General features: G+C 45.2%; 1 protein-coding gene across 1 annotated transcript in view; it reads left to right on the plus strand.

Annotated features, from left to right (window-relative positions):
* Positions 1–5,458: 5,458 nt before the first annotated feature.
* The window catches only part of SLC2A1 (solute carrier family 2 member 1), a 639,356-nt gene continuing 628,218 nt past the window's right edge, over positions 5,459–16,596 (plus strand). The window contains exon 1 of the mRNA XM_086922222.1: positions 5,459–5,737. Coding sequence (XP_086778348.1) covers positions 5,600–5,737 — 138 coding nt within the window. The 5' untranslated portion in view covers positions 5,459–5,599. The remainder of the gene's footprint in view (positions 5,738–16,596) is intronic.

Below are 16,596 nucleotides of genomic sequence, written 5' to 3' on the forward strand. Positions count from 1 at the left end.
CCCACAGGCCTTCTGGAGAACCTGGATGATGCACAGACACAGATGACTCAGAAGACTTGAAGAGCAGTGAGGCCAGGAGCAGTAGGAGTCTTCCTTGATGCAGTCTTGGGTCCAGTCGAAGTCCGCCGAAGTCCAAGTGTCAAAATGGTCAAAGAGTGTCTTGGTTTCAGAGGTTGAGAGTCTTGTTCCACGAAGAATCTGAGGACCTACCCACAGGGGAGCCCTTAATTACCCTAAGGAAAGGGTTGGAACGACTCGGGGGTCCCTCCCAGGGGAGGGGTTGGACAAAGGGAAGGATACTCCCCTGGTCTTTGTCCAGTTTCGCGCCAAAGTGGAAGCCTGGGGTTCCTGAACTGGCAAATGTGCCCTTCAAAGCAGTCTGAAGCCACCGGCAAGCCACACCTCCCTGTGACAGGAAACGTATTTTTCTACCTTCTCGTGTCGAGCTCAGTAGCAGTAGGGCAGAATCGAGTCTGTGGTTGGCGGCAGCACTAGGTTGCTGGCAGACCCTGAAAGGCTGTTACTTGGAGTACAGGGGGTCCCCTGAAGAGCCCCCCAGTACTTGGGATCATCCTTGTAGCGCTAGAATTGGTGTTGAGGTATGATTCCAACATGTTTGCTACAAAACATGACCAGGTCCAGTGCAGCCATTATATAGTTAGACATCACGTAATAACTGATGTCCACTATATACCTTAAAATGGCTGACCGCTCTTACAAAGCCTGGAGAATCAAATCCGGGGTTTGTAGGGGTGTCCAGCTCATGCAGGGGCACCCTCACATTTGTAACCAAGCACCCTTTCTATCATAGGGGTGACTTATAGATTTTGAGTGCAGTGACCTCACACATAAGGAAACATATCTGTTGTGAGAGGTGCAAGCAGCATCTCACACAGGCTGCAATGGCAGGTCTGTACTCAAGTTTAAGTGGACTTCCACAGTTGGCAAAATACATGCTGCAGCCCATGGGAGCCTCTGGTGTACCTATGCCCTGAGTACCTTAGTACCATGTACTAGTGACTTATAAGGGTACACCAGTAGCCAATTGTGGCTGTACCAAAGTACTTACCAGAGCCAATTTATGGGAGAGAGCACAGTTGCTGGGGTCCAGACTAGCAGGATCCAAGCAGTCTACAGACAAAACACACTGACACCAGATACAAAGTGGGGGTAACCATGAAAGCAGATTCTGCTTTCCTACACCCCCAAACGTAAGGACATGAGGCTAACCTTGCCCATTTGAGTCTTCATTTTCTAAGTGGAAATATCTGGAAAGTCCATCTTTGTTGGCATGGTTACTCCCAGGTCTACGTTCTACTGAAAAGTCCATCCCCTGTAGAGAAATGGACCACCTCAAAAGTTGAGGTTTTCACCCTTCATCTGTTTAAGCCATAAGAGGGGCTTATGGTCTATCTGAACAATGAAGTGAGTGACAAACAGGAATGGCCTCAACTTCAAGGTCCAGGCCACAGGAAAGGCCTCCCTCTTATCTGACCAATGCTTCTCCCTGAGCATCAACTTTCTGCTTATAAAAGCTACTGGTTGATCCTGACCTTCTGAATGAAGCTGTGACAATACTGCACATATCCCTATCTCAGAAGCATCTGTTTGTACAATGAATTCTTTGGAGTAATTAGGACTTTGCATAATTGGAGCTAAATGTCCACTGAATTTCTTAGGCATTCTTTTGGGGGTGGGGGCACTACTACCACTAGTGCTATTGCTAGGGGCACTAGGAGTTTTAGGATTAATAGTAGCAGTATTGGTGTGGCCTTTTTCCTTACACAAATAGCACCAAGGTTTCTTGTTAGAGGAGGAAGATGAATTGGACCTACCCACAGAGGAAGATTTTTTGAGGACCTTCAGAAGACTCTTTTTTTTCTTTAGATTTCTTCCCACTTTTCTCTTGAACCTTAGAAGAATCTTGGTTCTTCTGGTCACTACTACCATGAGACTTTTGTTTCACCCTGGTGCGGACCCACTCATCTGCCTTCTTTCCAAATCTTGGGAGATGTCAGATCTGAGCCCACCATGTACTGGTGCAGTTGCTGATTTTGACAATTATTAAGGATGTGCTTGCTCACAAGTAAATTGTACAGTCCCTCACAATCATGCACATTACTTCTATGAAGCCAGCCTTCCAGAGCCTTAATAGCACTATATACAAAATCTACCCAGTCTTAAGTGTTTGCCTTTTGTGTGTCCCTAAACTTAACCCTGTATTGCTCAGTGGTTAACCCAAACCCACCTATGATGGCACTATTCAAGACTTTGTAATTGTCTGCATCTTCTTCCTTCACAGTTAAGAGTTTATCTCTATCTTTGTTAGCAAAGGAGAGCCACAGAATAGCTGCCCACTGGCCCTGAGGAACCTTCTGAACTACACAGGCCCTCTCTAAAGCAGAAATCCACTTATGAATGTCATCACCTGCTGGTAAGGAGGGACTATCCTGCTCAAGTTCCTAGTGTCTAAGGAGTGTTCCCTAACTCTAGGTTCACTAGTGCTGCCACCATGGGATGATTCTAATACCAAATTCTTCTAAGCCCTCTGGACTTCTAGGGTTTCCTTATTTAGGGCCAAATGTTCTTTCTTGATTCTGAGCTTTGCTCGCTCAACAGTGAACAGGTGGGATTCCATTTCTAAAGAATACTCTCTCTTCCTAGAGATGGAGGTCTCTATTGCAATGGCGGAGGAGGGACCTCCCCTGAGCACTTTGTTCCCCCCAGGAGGAACAAAGGGGGTCCTACCTCAAGGGCATCCCTCTGTGTCACTAGAGATATTCCCTGGGGACTAGAGTTCTCCAGTAAGGGGTCTTCAGACTCCTCTTCGACATGCTCAGAAGCAGAGTCATTGGTGTTGGACACCCCGGCTCATCTTCTGAAGCATCACCACCCATATCCAAGTTATCCTGCCCATCTGACCTTTTTTCTTTGTAGCAATAACTATTCTCCAAAGATTACTTCACTGTTAATATGTAACTCTCCAAATGTCACTTGTAAATAAACATAGTCTTGAGCATGGTCTCCACGCTTTCAATTAAATGCTCAATATTTTAGCTCGAATAATCCTAGCACAAGGCATATTTGCTTGTTTTGAGCATTTTATAGTTTTTGTGAGCCTCCCATATAACAAAGTTTTTGTACTTTAGTGCATTCCATGCACTACTCATTTGTGCACTGCTAAACAAGGGGTTTCCAAAAGGGATCCGACTGACTTCAGTACTCAGGCACACAGAATCCTATACCATGTTATTAAACCTGTCAGTCTTGTGTGGTCTTCCCCCAAACATTTTGCCTGCTTACCTCCTCTTTATACTGATTCTTTTCGTTGGCCTTAGGACTCTGAGCACTTTACCGCAGCTGACCATTGCTAAAATGTGTGTACTTCTCCCCCAAACATGGTAACATTGGTGTATACACAACTAGCATATTTAATTTACTTACAAGTATCTTATTACAGTGGTATACCAAATACCCAGGGCCTGTAAATTAAATGCTACATGTGGGTCTGCATCACTGACTGTGCTACCCACACAGGTAGCCCTTTAACCATGTCTCATGCCTGCCAATGCAGAGCAGCCTGTGTGTGCAATTTTACTGCCATGTCGACTTGGTATTCAAAACCCCTTGCCAAGCCTTAAACTTCTCTTTTTTTTACACATAAGTCACCCTTAAGGTAGGCCCTAGGTAGCCCATAGGTCTGGGTGCTATGTTACTAAAAGGTAGGGCATGTACATTTAAGTTTTGCATGTCCTTGTAGTGAAAAACACCTACATTTGTTTTTCACTTCTGTGAAGCCTACTCCTCTCATAGATGAACATTGGGAATTCATCTGTACACTCTTTTGAGCTGTAATTCCTATTTAGAAAAGAGAAGCTGTGTCATGTTTTGCTTCTTTGGAATGGCAATGATAAATCCTCTTTACTGGTAAGATTGGATTTCATATTACTATTTGACATATACCACTTTTACAACGTGGACATTTCTCTGCTCTTACAGCTCTGTGTGCTTCTACTCTCTCTCAGATACACTCCAATATTACTCCAGTTGCATTTTGAGGTTTAGGAATATTGCAAAGAGAATTCAGTTTATTCTTCCTTTTTCTTCCCACCTTTGTTTGCTTGTTGCATGAAGATGTATGTTTCAAAAATATGTTCTTTCACATTTGGTCTAATTACTTTGTGAATATAAATAACAATTAAAACATAGTTGCAAACTGTGACTACATGCCTGCCTTTATCAATGTTTCACTACAAAACTATGGGGCATATTAGCAAGGAACCTCGTAAAAATGATCGCCGTTTTAGCGGAAGAAAACTGCTGCTAAAACGGCGATAATGGGCTTGCTAATATGCGTTATAGAATTCCTATAGAAGCCCAGGTTAGATGTGCAGGACATCTAACCTGGGCTTCTATTGGAATTCTATAACGCATATTAGCAAGCCCATTATCGTCGTTTTAGCGGCAGTTTCCTGTCGCTAAAACTGCGATAATTTTAACGTGGTTCCTTGCTAATATGCCCCTATGTGATTGTATTTGTTTAACGTAGTGTACGGTTCTCAGACAATGGTCGATTTGTATCGGGTCACTGGAAACTCCAAAAGGTTGTCCTTGTCCCCCCCAGAAATTGAGTGTCTCCTACGCCCCTGCTTGGCACTGATTTGTTTTAATTACTTGTGCATACAGTTCATGTGGGTGGGAACCAGAAGTGACAAGAAGGCTCGGCTCGTTTTGGGCTCGAGGGTCTAAGATGACCTCAAGCTGAGATATGGGAGACCCAGAGACCACTCGTCACTCTCTGCAAACGCCCCATCATTTTCTGTCCTGCGCCTGTTAATAGGAACGTGGTTCCTTTCCATTCACTGTTTTAATTCTTCAGACCATTGTAGCCTGATGCTCCCAGAATGCATTAGGTGTTAATTGAGAGCCAGGACTGGAAGTTTGTGTCTCTGGTGACGTCAGGTGACGACAAACAGCAAGGCTATATATCCCAGGCGAAGAGCTGACTTTCTGTTCTGAAACCATTTTCTCGCATCCCTTGCTGGGTTTTTCCTTCCATTATATTAATATTGGGTCTGGTTCGAACGAACTACGAACAGGAGCTAAGACGAGCTCCCCGGGGCACATTATCTATCTTTAGTTTGTCTCCCACGAGCAGCCGACGCATGCAGTGAGTGCCGGGTGGCTCTCTCTGCGCCTCTATTCTGTTATCTGTGACTCTGCCCAGCCAGCAAGGCGCAGCGGCCGCAGCATCACAGAATCACTCTATTTCCCATCTCGGACTGGAGGCGAAGGACATTAAAAAAGAAATCAGAGCCGTGCAGATCAAGAAGTAACAAGGGCGAGGGGAGAGGGGAGGGCGGAGGGAGAAGAGGAGAAATTACAAACCGGCAGAGCAAAAGATACACACAGAAAACGAACAAAAATAACCGTTCTTACTAGAGGGAGGAAGAGGGAAAAAAGGCGGTGCTTGCAGAGGCGGACATGCTGTACGCTGCCAAGTGAGACACATACACGCTGCTGCACACTGCCGAGAGGAAAGGGGTGCGGAGCCGGCGAGGGAGGAAGACAGCACCTGTGCCGCACACACCCCGGAAGGATGGAGGGCTCCACGGCCACCTCGCCCGCGCAGGACAGCGAGCCTTCAACGGCAGCCACTGAAGAGAAGGAGCAGCCCGCCTCCAAACCAGCTGCCACCGAGACCACCAGCCTGGTGCAGGGACCCGCGGGGGGAAAGGTAGGAACCCGGCACAGTGCCACCTCCGTGCTGCTCACCTGAGGTGATGGAGCAGGGAGGAGGGCACGCACCATGAGAGCGGAGAGAGGGTGTGCAGGGAGCACAGACCCACCATGGCTGCTGTGACTTCCTGGCTGTCTCTGGCTGTAGGGATGGTCCGAGATTCTAATCTAAGCGGTCTCATGCATTCCTCGATGTTAGCAGCAATTGAAGGGCAAAGACGGGTTCTGGGCGTGTGTTCTGGGCGCATACTCTGCAGAAGGCCTGCACTCTGTTCGGATACAATCTAAATTATATTATCCTCGCTTAGCAACACCACACTTCACATCACAAGCACAGATCCAATGGGAGGCGGAGGCCTACGCAAATAATACTGGGAAATTGTAGTAAAAAAACACACACGGAGATCCACAGTAGTGCAAAAAAAGTGCAGAGCAATCAAACCGTCATCAGAAATACACAGAGACAGCTGACCCTCGTGTGTCTGCATTCTGATTGTGTTTGTGTGTGTAAATTGGCGGATGAACTACACCCTTCTTCTAGCTCTGCTGATGTTGATAAGACAAACCCTTTACACCCATCACCCGCAATTACCCATTCAATGGCTTTCATGCCACACCCACACTCCTTCCTCTTCTAGGTGGCTCTTTTTTAAAATGTTTACACTGGTAATATGCTCTGGATCACTAAATTTCATGAAAAATGCTGTTGCGATTCCTTGGGTGACGTGGCATTCTATGCTGGTTTAGACTTTACACTGCAGCTTGCTTTGTGTTTTCGGTTGTTACATGAACATTTGCTTGATTTGATTGACTGAAAAAGCGTCCTATTTTTCCCAGAAGTGCTTGTTGGTTTTATTTTGTGCTTCTCGATGCAAACGCTCTTCTTACAATTAAAAAAAACCTTCGTTTTCAGTCGTTGCTGTATCAGGTTATCTGTCGTTTGACCTTGAGACCCTGCTTGCTTCCCGCTACTGGAGGCGACCATTTACTTTCATTGATCTGCGCTGTGTTCTCTACTGTTCTGTGAAATGTCTGGCTGTGAATGTGGCTCACATGTCTATGAAAAATGGCTGTCATTTGCACTATCCAAGACGAAAAAGCATAATAAATTACATCATAAATGACTCATAAATATGTTGCGAGGATATTGCACCAGTAGGCCTGCCAAAACAGTGTTGAACCAAAAAAACAGTGAAATTGTGCCACCGCTCAGTAAAAATCGTGTTTTACATTAGAATGAAGGCTGACAGTTGTGGTACAATGGCGAACTCCAGGGAGCTTCGGGGTCAGAGGCTGACCTAGGGTGAACCTTTTCCAGTTGACATCCTGACAGGTTCTTGTTCTGTCAGCAAGTGAGACTGAAGATATGAAGCTGTAGAAAAAGATGTCCCCAATGAGACCTCTGAAGGCATCCCAGTACAGCGAAAGCGATGCATCAAATAGAGCAGAAGTCTCACATGGAGGCTTAACTGCTCCCGTAAAGCGAGTAGCACCGCGTGCAATCAGTTCAGCTTCAGATCTGTGGTGTAAGATAAACTCTTAGGGCTCGATTACGAGTTTGGCGGTCCTGGAGCAGGCCACCACACCAGCACCCCTCTCCAGGACTGCCAAACAGGACCGCCTGCCTGATTACAAGTTAAATCGTGGTCTGGCAAATGGGCGGTGTGTCAGCCCTGCTCATAAGTGAGCCTTAAACTGCAACGCGGCGGGACCGCCAGTGCACGTTCCTGCACAACATGTGCCCCCCTGCATGCAACACTGTGCACAGTGCGAAGAGGGGACCCTGTAGGGCCCCCATTTTTACTCACCACTAGCAGTTTCATGGATTGAGAACCTCCACGAGACCACTGGCAGCGAAGAAAGTAGTAATATGCTTGGCAGTGCTGCCAGGCACCACTCAGCATATTGCGACCTCAACAGTGCTGCGCCACGGCCAGGGATCATGGATTCCTGGCAGTTGTGGCTGTGCTAGGGAGGTCCGACCGCGGTACTTGTAATACGGCAGTCGGACCGCTGGTGCAGCAGGCCCTGACCACACCTCCACCGCGAGTAAAGCGGTCCCATGGACCGTCAAACTCATAACCAGCCCTTAGTCATCGGCCCATTACACTCTCTTTAATGGAAGATATTTGAGCAGTGATTAATAACATCCAGATTATTAATTAAGAAAGGAAAACAGAACAGTATTTCTGGGGACTATCTCTAATCTAGCCATTCATTTCATTTCATTTCATAAATCTTTATTTCGGTAAATTTTTCAGCATAAAAGACATTTATAACATCCATAAAAATGCTTAAAAGATAAAATTTATACTTTATAGGGTCATCCATGACCGTTAAAAGCAGAGTTTCGTAGTACAAATGTCATATTCTTGGTACGTTAGAGTCAGTGGCCAGCCTTAAGGCATTTTCTTCTCAGAAACCAAATGGCACCCAGATATTTGACCACTGCAAAAACAATGTGGTCCGACAGATCTGATTTCAGAACTCTGAAGGCGGCCAAACACTCTCCGAATCCCAAGTTTCTGCATAGAGGGACTATCCATTTCTTGCGAATCTCATGGTAAACCGGGCAAAAAAAGAGTATATGAAGTTCAGACTCATGGGACATTCTACAAGCTGGGCACACGCTGACTGATTGTTCTCTCCACTTGCTTGTGAGTGCTCGAAGTGGGAGGGACCCGTGCCTCCATTGCAGATAAAGTTTCCTAAGCAAGAGAGGATACAGTTTATCTAGAACTGGCTCAAAGCTGTAGGTGTCCTTAATACGTAGAAATGACTCCGTTAGTGACCCGGGATTTTGACGATGTAGGAGTGCCATTAATTTACTATCATGGTATACCTTTGCTAGTGTCCTTTTGGGAAAAAGTGGGCAAGTGGATAGAGGATCAGACCACAACTTCGGGAGGCCCAGACCCTCCAGCTCTGATTCAATAAATTTCAACCATTTAATTTTCCCTGCATTAGGCATAGAGAGCACCTCCTGGAGTCCCTGTCTATAGCTGATCAGTTCGGGAATTGCCCACAACCTGCGCCAGTAAGCCAGGGGTCGGAAAGCCAGTTCTTCATCTAGCCATTCACACAACACAGATTATATGTGTCACTCGTGAGGGGCAGAAGGTTTGATGTAGTAGGACTCAAGTATGACCCATAAACGGATAATTTGTTTCTGTTTTACAATGCGGTTGGAGAACATTCTTTTATCCTCAACAGAGTAAAATGATGGGGTCCCTCTGCAGAATCTGATGAGGGGCCCTTGAGTCTCCCAGTCATCACATGATATTCACTGTACTTGGGGGTTCCTGAAGGGTTGTGTGCCTCTCTGTGCCACAGGGGGGTACGGTACAGCCCTGCTTGTTGTGGTAATGTAAAATTTACAGCTACCAAGAACTCTGTAAAAGATGATATTTTATCTATTGCCCATGATTTATATGGGGAAAAAGTGGACAAATAAAGTAAAACGCCAGGAATGTAAAAAAAGGGGTCATATCAACGCCCCCAAAATGAGCCTTCCTCTAGCTCCTTTCCTATGCTTGAGCCTACTAAGTATTCATAGTATGTACATCATAATGTGATTTCTGAATCAGCCATTGATGATTCTATAACTGCAGTGCTCCACTCTATTTGGCTGCCATGCCTTCCTTGCTTCTCTCCTTCAGGACTGACTGCTCATCCCCCAAGATACCCTGCTTAACATCACACATGTACACAGAGTGTCTGGTTAAGAGAACAGCTAGTTTTGACAGATGGACCTCGCATCTTTTGAATCAGTATTTCATATACAGGACCCTTCATGCTTCCTATTTGTGGCAATATGGCTTTCATCAGCTTGTCCACAGCACACATCACTCAACAAAATCATTGCACACCACTGTTCCAGACAAATCTACTTATGGTTGCATTAAATGGGAAACAGCAAATATAACAACAGCCAAACCACGGGTTGCCTTTGCAAGGGGGATGGAAAAATGAATACGTCTTAAGTATGCATAGGTTTAACGGGCATGTTGTTACAAAGACGTCCCTTAGATAAAGTAGTGTTGGACTTTAAAGTCCGACGATTTTCCTACTGTTGCGCAGACTGGAGTTGGAATACTAAATTATACTGTTCTAAAGTCCAGCACTTTCCTAACGCAAGTCATTGTAAAGGCTTGAAGGCTAAAGGAATGCTTGGTTAAGATGCATATGTTGTTCCGACTGCGTTGTTAAGGAGCACCGTCGAACACATTAGAAGTTTCCTGACCGCCTCACTTTCTATGGTGGTGAGACCACCATAAGAAGTGCGGCAGTGAGGAAACTTAGGAGGCCTTAAAGGGCCCCATGTTGCCTCAGGGCCATTGGATGAATACTGGGGGGCACATGGTGTGCCCCCCTGTCTGCATGCATCCCCTTTCCTGTATGGAATGGACTTTACAGTCCATGCCATCCAGGAACAGGCTTTGGCATTCCGATTGTGGTGCCTTTTTAATAGGCACTGCTGTGGGATTGCCAAAGGACCGCCCGCCAAACCAGGAGATAACTCCTAGTCTGGCAGGTGGTCTGACTACAGGTTTGTCGGTCCTTGAGCGGGGCGCTGGTATGGCGGCCTCATCCGTGACTGCCAAACTCGTAATCAGGCCCAAACTCTTTATTTACCTTATACAGCCAAACACCAACAAATAGATACAAAACTGATTGATGGCACTCCCAGGTCTGCACGAAAACCAGTCTATATTAAAAAGATTCTACAATTCCATATTAGTAATACAAACTGCAGCAGGAATGCAAATAATATCAACTGCTACACAGAAGGGTGAAAACATTATTGGAAAGCAATTTTTTCAGGCATTTTTGAAAAACTTCAGATCCTATTAGATTTTGTTCATTTTAAGCCTATTCAGCACTGATACAACTAAGTGAGTTACAAACTGCACACTTAAATGGCGTTTTATAGTTTTAATTAAGAAAAACATGGGAAATGGCAAGAAATGCACATTATGTTCTAGTACAGCCAAGCTGACTCATCCGCCGTGCAAGCTAACTTGAAAACAATCAGATGCAAAAGTAGAAACAGAGCTGTACTGTACACTTCTGAAGAAGGCAAATGTCCCATATCTTCTACAGAGGAACTGTGCCGTTTTAGATTCTAGTCATAGTCTGGGTAGTACACACTGATTTCCAAAGTAATATGTTCTTTTAGTGTTGAGTGTTTCACTGGTCCCAATTTTTGGGAACCCTGGAGGCATCTTACAAAATTTCTGCCTGGGCAAGTTTATGCAGGGTACCAATAATTTTAGACTTTAATTAGTACAGACCCCTTGAAGGGCATATTAATATGCAAAATGCACCTTTGTTGAGAGATAAGGGACTCACTGCTTTAATGTCCTCTCGGGCCTGTTTGCACAAGACAATTTGAAGGGTCACACTCTCTGTGCTACTTCGTGAGTAAACTGGGGTGTATTTGGCATTTGAAATCGCTTGTATGGTTTGCAGGGCCTGACTGGGCACCAGAATCAGTCCTGCCAAATTTTACCAGAGCAGCCCCCATACAGTGAACGAGTGCAGCAGTTCTCCGGGTGTTGGCCGGTTTCCGTGCTGGTGGGGGCTGGTTTTGTTGCTGAGGACAAGCCAGCCAATCTTTCTGTCCGTAGGAGGCAGGCAGTCATGGCCGGCAGGGCTCACGCATGAGGGGGCAGGGGGTCGTGGGGGGAGGAGGGGTTTGTGTAGGGTGCTTAATCTAATAATTACAAAAAATAATTAAACTTACCTTTCTACCGGCCGGGTCCTGCATCTTCTCTGTTCACAGGAACAGGAAGCAGGCAGCCAGGCTCCCTCCCCTAAGCCAATCACAATGCTGCAAGCATCGTTGTGAGGGGTCGGGATGCCACCCAGCCCACGGCTTATGGGAGGTCATATTCTCCATGCAGGCTGTAATGCCGTCTGCATGGAGAAGGGCAGAGTGCGCATGACTAGTTTGGGCTGACCAAACATTCTTTGCGCACTCAAGTGTGGGCAGGCACACCACTCCTCCCCTGCTCTGTTCGCAGAGCAGCCCAGCCCCCACCAGCCCGCAGCCAAACTGAAAGCTATTACAATTTTATGTTTCTGCTTCTTGCACTGCTAGAAAGCTCCTCTGTCCTAGTGGAGGAGCCGCCCCTGAGAACATCCCAAATACAAAAACAAATGGTTTTAAAGCGCGTTATAAACCCATACCTGCCAACTTGAAGAATAATCTCACTGTGGGAAGAGGTGGCAGGGCCTTGAAGGGGGCAGGGCCTCGTGCCGAGAAGTAACATGGCACTTTTGAACCCTACCTGCCCCAAGTCCCCTCCGCCCCCCCAAAAAAAGCTTGCTTAGGCTGGTGCCGATGCCCTGGGGTGCTTTCCCACCCTTTAATGGACGCTGTCAGTTCAAAGCCTTGGAAAACGAGCTGGAGGACTACTATTTACAGTGGCATTCAGCTAATTTTCCTTGCCACCGTGTGATATTGGCTCCTCACCGGGAGACCATGTAATGCCACCATGTGACATATGATATTGTCACATGGTGGCACTGTCTGAGTTGGCAGGTACGTAAACCATTTGTTTTTTATTGTTTATTTTTATGCACCGCAGGCAGGAACATGTGCCCAGAACTAAATAGACCCCTGGTCCAGCGGAAGACCAACCTGCGGACAGTATTCACTAAATACTCATTCGGGCTCATAAACCACACTGACTCATTATCTGGTCGATAAAACCCCGCTGGGGATCACTTTTAGGGCTATTTCTATTTGTCCGGTTTGCCTCTCAGTCTTGAGCCTAATTAATAAGTCGGTAAGCTCATGCAAGCACAGCGGCAGCAGCCTTGTAACCTTACCGGTTTTGCCACCATATGCTAACCTCCCTTTAATCCCCTGCAGATTCCTCTCATTCTACGCTGGCCCCACCTTTTGGTAAGTTTGGTCTCCCACTGGTGGCAGCCTGTTGGCGATTACCTCAAATTCCCAGTAATTGCTAATTTCCTCTTTTTTATAGAAATTCACTCGAATTATTGCCCATTTTTGGCTGAGTGACTTTCAGCTTATCCCCACCGGTAAGCTGACGCACCTATTACTCCTAGCCGCTCACAATCCCTCACAGCCAATCACGCCGTGTCTGTGTTTTTGACTGCCCCTTCTCGTGGTAGTGATACCTGATACCTTTCACTCCCTCACCATTGACAGTTTGATTAATACACGTTCTTCGTGCCTGTAAATGCACCGACCGCGTCTGAAGCAGCTGCACTTCACGATTTGCGTACACCTGCCTCGTCGCATCAACCACCCCCCCTTACCTTCCTACCACTGCCAGCCTGATTGAATTTCGTGCCTCGTAAATGCTATTTCCTGGTTTCAACCAACGCAAGCTCACTGCATGTAAATGGCATGTACCGCACCCTGCCGCCCCCAACACCTTGGCACGGTATGAGTGTGGCACTGCTTATGTAATTGAGACAAGGGACTGATTAACTGACATGTTTTACTCTTTATGTCTCCCTTCTTTTTCTCCCCCACCCCTGTTTTTTTCCAATGATTATTCTCCTTGTTATTGTATAACATATTGACTCATATATAGTGGTTTCAAGCTAAATTGTTAATTCTTTAGGCAATCATTTCTGTCCTGAGGATGAACCGATAATTTGTGAGGTTTGAAACGTCGTCGACAACAAATGCACTAAATGCATAGTTAACACAAACATTGAACATGCATATGTGTATACTGTGGATTATCTTATTATGATTTGATTGTTAGATGACCCGATTTTGCCTGCTTATTTCTTTTCCTTGTTTTTGTTCCCCCAGTGTGTTAGCTGGACATCGGCTGGTGTCCCACGTTCATCACACTCCGTGTTTTATTCCCTTTTTGTATCATTGTTATTAAGAAATTAAAGTGTCCGGCTGGGCATTTCTTAAAAATATAGTCCTATTTAGTCTATATTCATTGTTTGAACTTTCCCCTTCCTTACTAAGGACCTCTGTTTTTGATAATAATTAATACTAAGCCATTTACTTTACAAATGGATCTATTTTAGTTGATTATATTTGGCAATCATGGGCCAGATGTAGGTCGTCGGTAACGGCCGAAAATCGGTATTTTCGGCCGTTACCGACCGGTATACATGATTTGGCATGTAGGGGCACAATTTTACAGAATTGGTAACTTTACCGATTCGGTAAAGTTACCGATTCTGTAAAATACCGAATCAGTATTTTTTACCGATTCGGTAAATCTCTGATGTAGGTGGGACTCTTCTGAGTCCCAAAGGCCCTACAAAATCAGTATTTTACCACACAATCCTATTGTGTGGTAAAATACCGATTTCAGGTGTGCATGCAGATGTGTGCATGCACACCTAGCCATGTGACAGACAGACATGCCCTTAGGGCATGTCTGTGTGCCACATGGCGCACATGCCTATTTGTGGGGTGCCAGAGGGTGTCAAAGTGACACCCCCTGCACCCTTGCAAAATTCGGTATTTACCGATTCTGTAAATACAGAATCGGTATTTCCCATTGATTCCTATGGGCTTTGAAGCCCATAGGAATCAATGGTAAATACCGATTCTGTATGTGACAGATTCGGTATTTGCACATCTGGAAATACCTACATGTCCACCACATTGATTTACCGATTTTCAATTACCGAATCGGTAAAATTCGGTAATTGAAAATCGGTAAATCAATTTTACCTACATTGGGCCCCTAGACCCATAAAATGTTTACCTGTTTTATTCATTAAATAACCACAGACTCAGATAAGTTTTAAAGGTTTATCTTAATTTTACCATAAGAATCAAAAACAAATTACAGTGTTAATTCCATAATTCTGAAGAGGTAAGATTCGAATTATTTAGATTAAACTATCATTTCAATGACAAGTACCTCAGGAAGAGAGGACAGAGAGAAAAGGCACATTGACACAATACACAGATTTATAGTTACCTAGGATGGTGCAAGATCAGCCCCCCTAGTCAAGAGTTGTGGGCCCCTTAAGAAAATTTCACTACAAGACAGGAGGCTACATTATGCATTAATCTTTTAATGAAGTCACAAACACCCGCACTTACATCATAAATAAAAAGTTCTAGAATGCAGTGACAACATATGTTCAATAAAAGGCATGAGCAACACATTGCTGCCTCTTTTAAATGCGGCTCGCAAGCAGATAAATTACTCTTCCTTGCTCTCTACTTGTTCTCTGTTTATTGTGCTTGATGTCTTTTATTGTGCTTGATGCCTTTTATTGCTAGATGACTTTTATACGTCCTCTCTGTATTAATTGCCTTTTGTGCTTATTTGTGCTTATTGTTATTTGCGGCGCTTTTATAGCTTCTTTTCCTTTATGATCCCTCGGCTGCCAACACCCCTTCTTTCCCCCCTCGACTTCCAATTTTCAGTTGTCGAGTGCGATCCCACCCCCACTCATTTCTCGCTGAGTTTGAGTTCTCCAGTGGGTCAGCACTCGCTCTTCGGCCTTGGAGAGCACACACTTGCTCTTCGCCAATGCGCTTTAGGAGAGCCTCCTCTCCGCCTTTTGTTCAACCTTTCTGGGCCAATTTCTTTGTATTTTCGGCGCATTGTTGGGACGAGCTAGCTCGCAGTGTCCTTGCGAGCGCGTCCTTTGCATCCATAGCAAGGAATGGCCCTTGGCAACGGTGGCGTTGCGTCTCCCGTTCGCCTAGGGCCATTCCTCTAATTCTACGGCAGCAGCTGGCTCGAGCGCGTCAGTTACATCGCGCTGCCTAGCTGCTGCCGGAGATCACCGATACTTGCTAGTTTTGGGGATTTGTTTGGAAGCTTTTCTCAACCAAAAAACTTGAGTAAACAACCCTTTGGTTGACAAGCCCCTTCCTATAGTAATTTCATTAACCTTCTCTGGCATTAACCATCTCTGGCCCTAACCTTTAAGTCTATCTTTCAGGCTTAATATTTATCTCTACCCCATATAAAAAAAGGAGCAAAAAATTAGATATTAAAATAATAAAAAATAAAAAAGTTAATAAAAAAATTAAAATAAGATTTATAAATATTTACTTACCTTACTTACCTTGTCCTCACTCTAATTACCTGTTGTGTCTGACATGGAGTCCGACGATGCTATTACCAGTTCCCCGAATCACACAAATGATTCCTTTAATATCTTCCTACAAAAAGAAATGAGGTCCTGCATGATGGACACGCTGAAGAAGGTTATGTCATCTAAAAGACCTTTTCTTGCTGATCATGATGAGACCTCTCCTCGTGATCCTCAACTCTTACATACTAAGAGCAGTAAGAAATCCAAACACTGCGAAGGCACTATGGGAGGTCGTTGAACCTCAATTGACTTGGGAGGTCCCAGCACCTCATACTTGTTGGGAGGCCCTTGCGCCTCAAAAGATACTGGTGTCCCCCGCAACACAAATAGGATGGGTGTCCGTAGCGGCACAAACTTGACAGGTGTCCCTAGCAACACAAATTATAATAGTGCCCATGAGGACGTAGGTACTGACTCTGATAAAGAAGAAGTCTTCCATAATCCCTATGACGAGTTTGTCCTTGACTTGGACGATGAAGATCTCGACTTCAATAACCAGTCTGAGCTTGACTCTCCACCCTCCGCTAAGAATGCTATCCTCGACTCCCTGGGCGGAGAAATGTTTTCCCCCCTCAACATCTCCCACCCCAATAGTTCCAAATGGTTTCCCCAAAACCATGTTTCTAAGTTTATTACCAGATGGCTCAGAAACTCTCTTGGGAGAGAAACATGTAACACTCTTAGGTCTGAATGTCCGAGGCCATCTATTCAAGACAAGGTCTGTCAGACCCCAAACCTGGACCCTGATCTTAATACATTTTTATGTAAACTAGGTAAAGA

This window comes from Lissotriton vulgaris, chromosome 5 (assembly GCF_964263255.1).
Source record: "Lissotriton vulgaris chromosome 5, aLisVul1.2, whole genome shotgun sequence".
In the NCBI taxonomy this organism is placed as follows: domain Eukaryota; kingdom Metazoa; phylum Chordata; class Amphibia; order Caudata; family Salamandridae; genus Lissotriton; species Lissotriton vulgaris.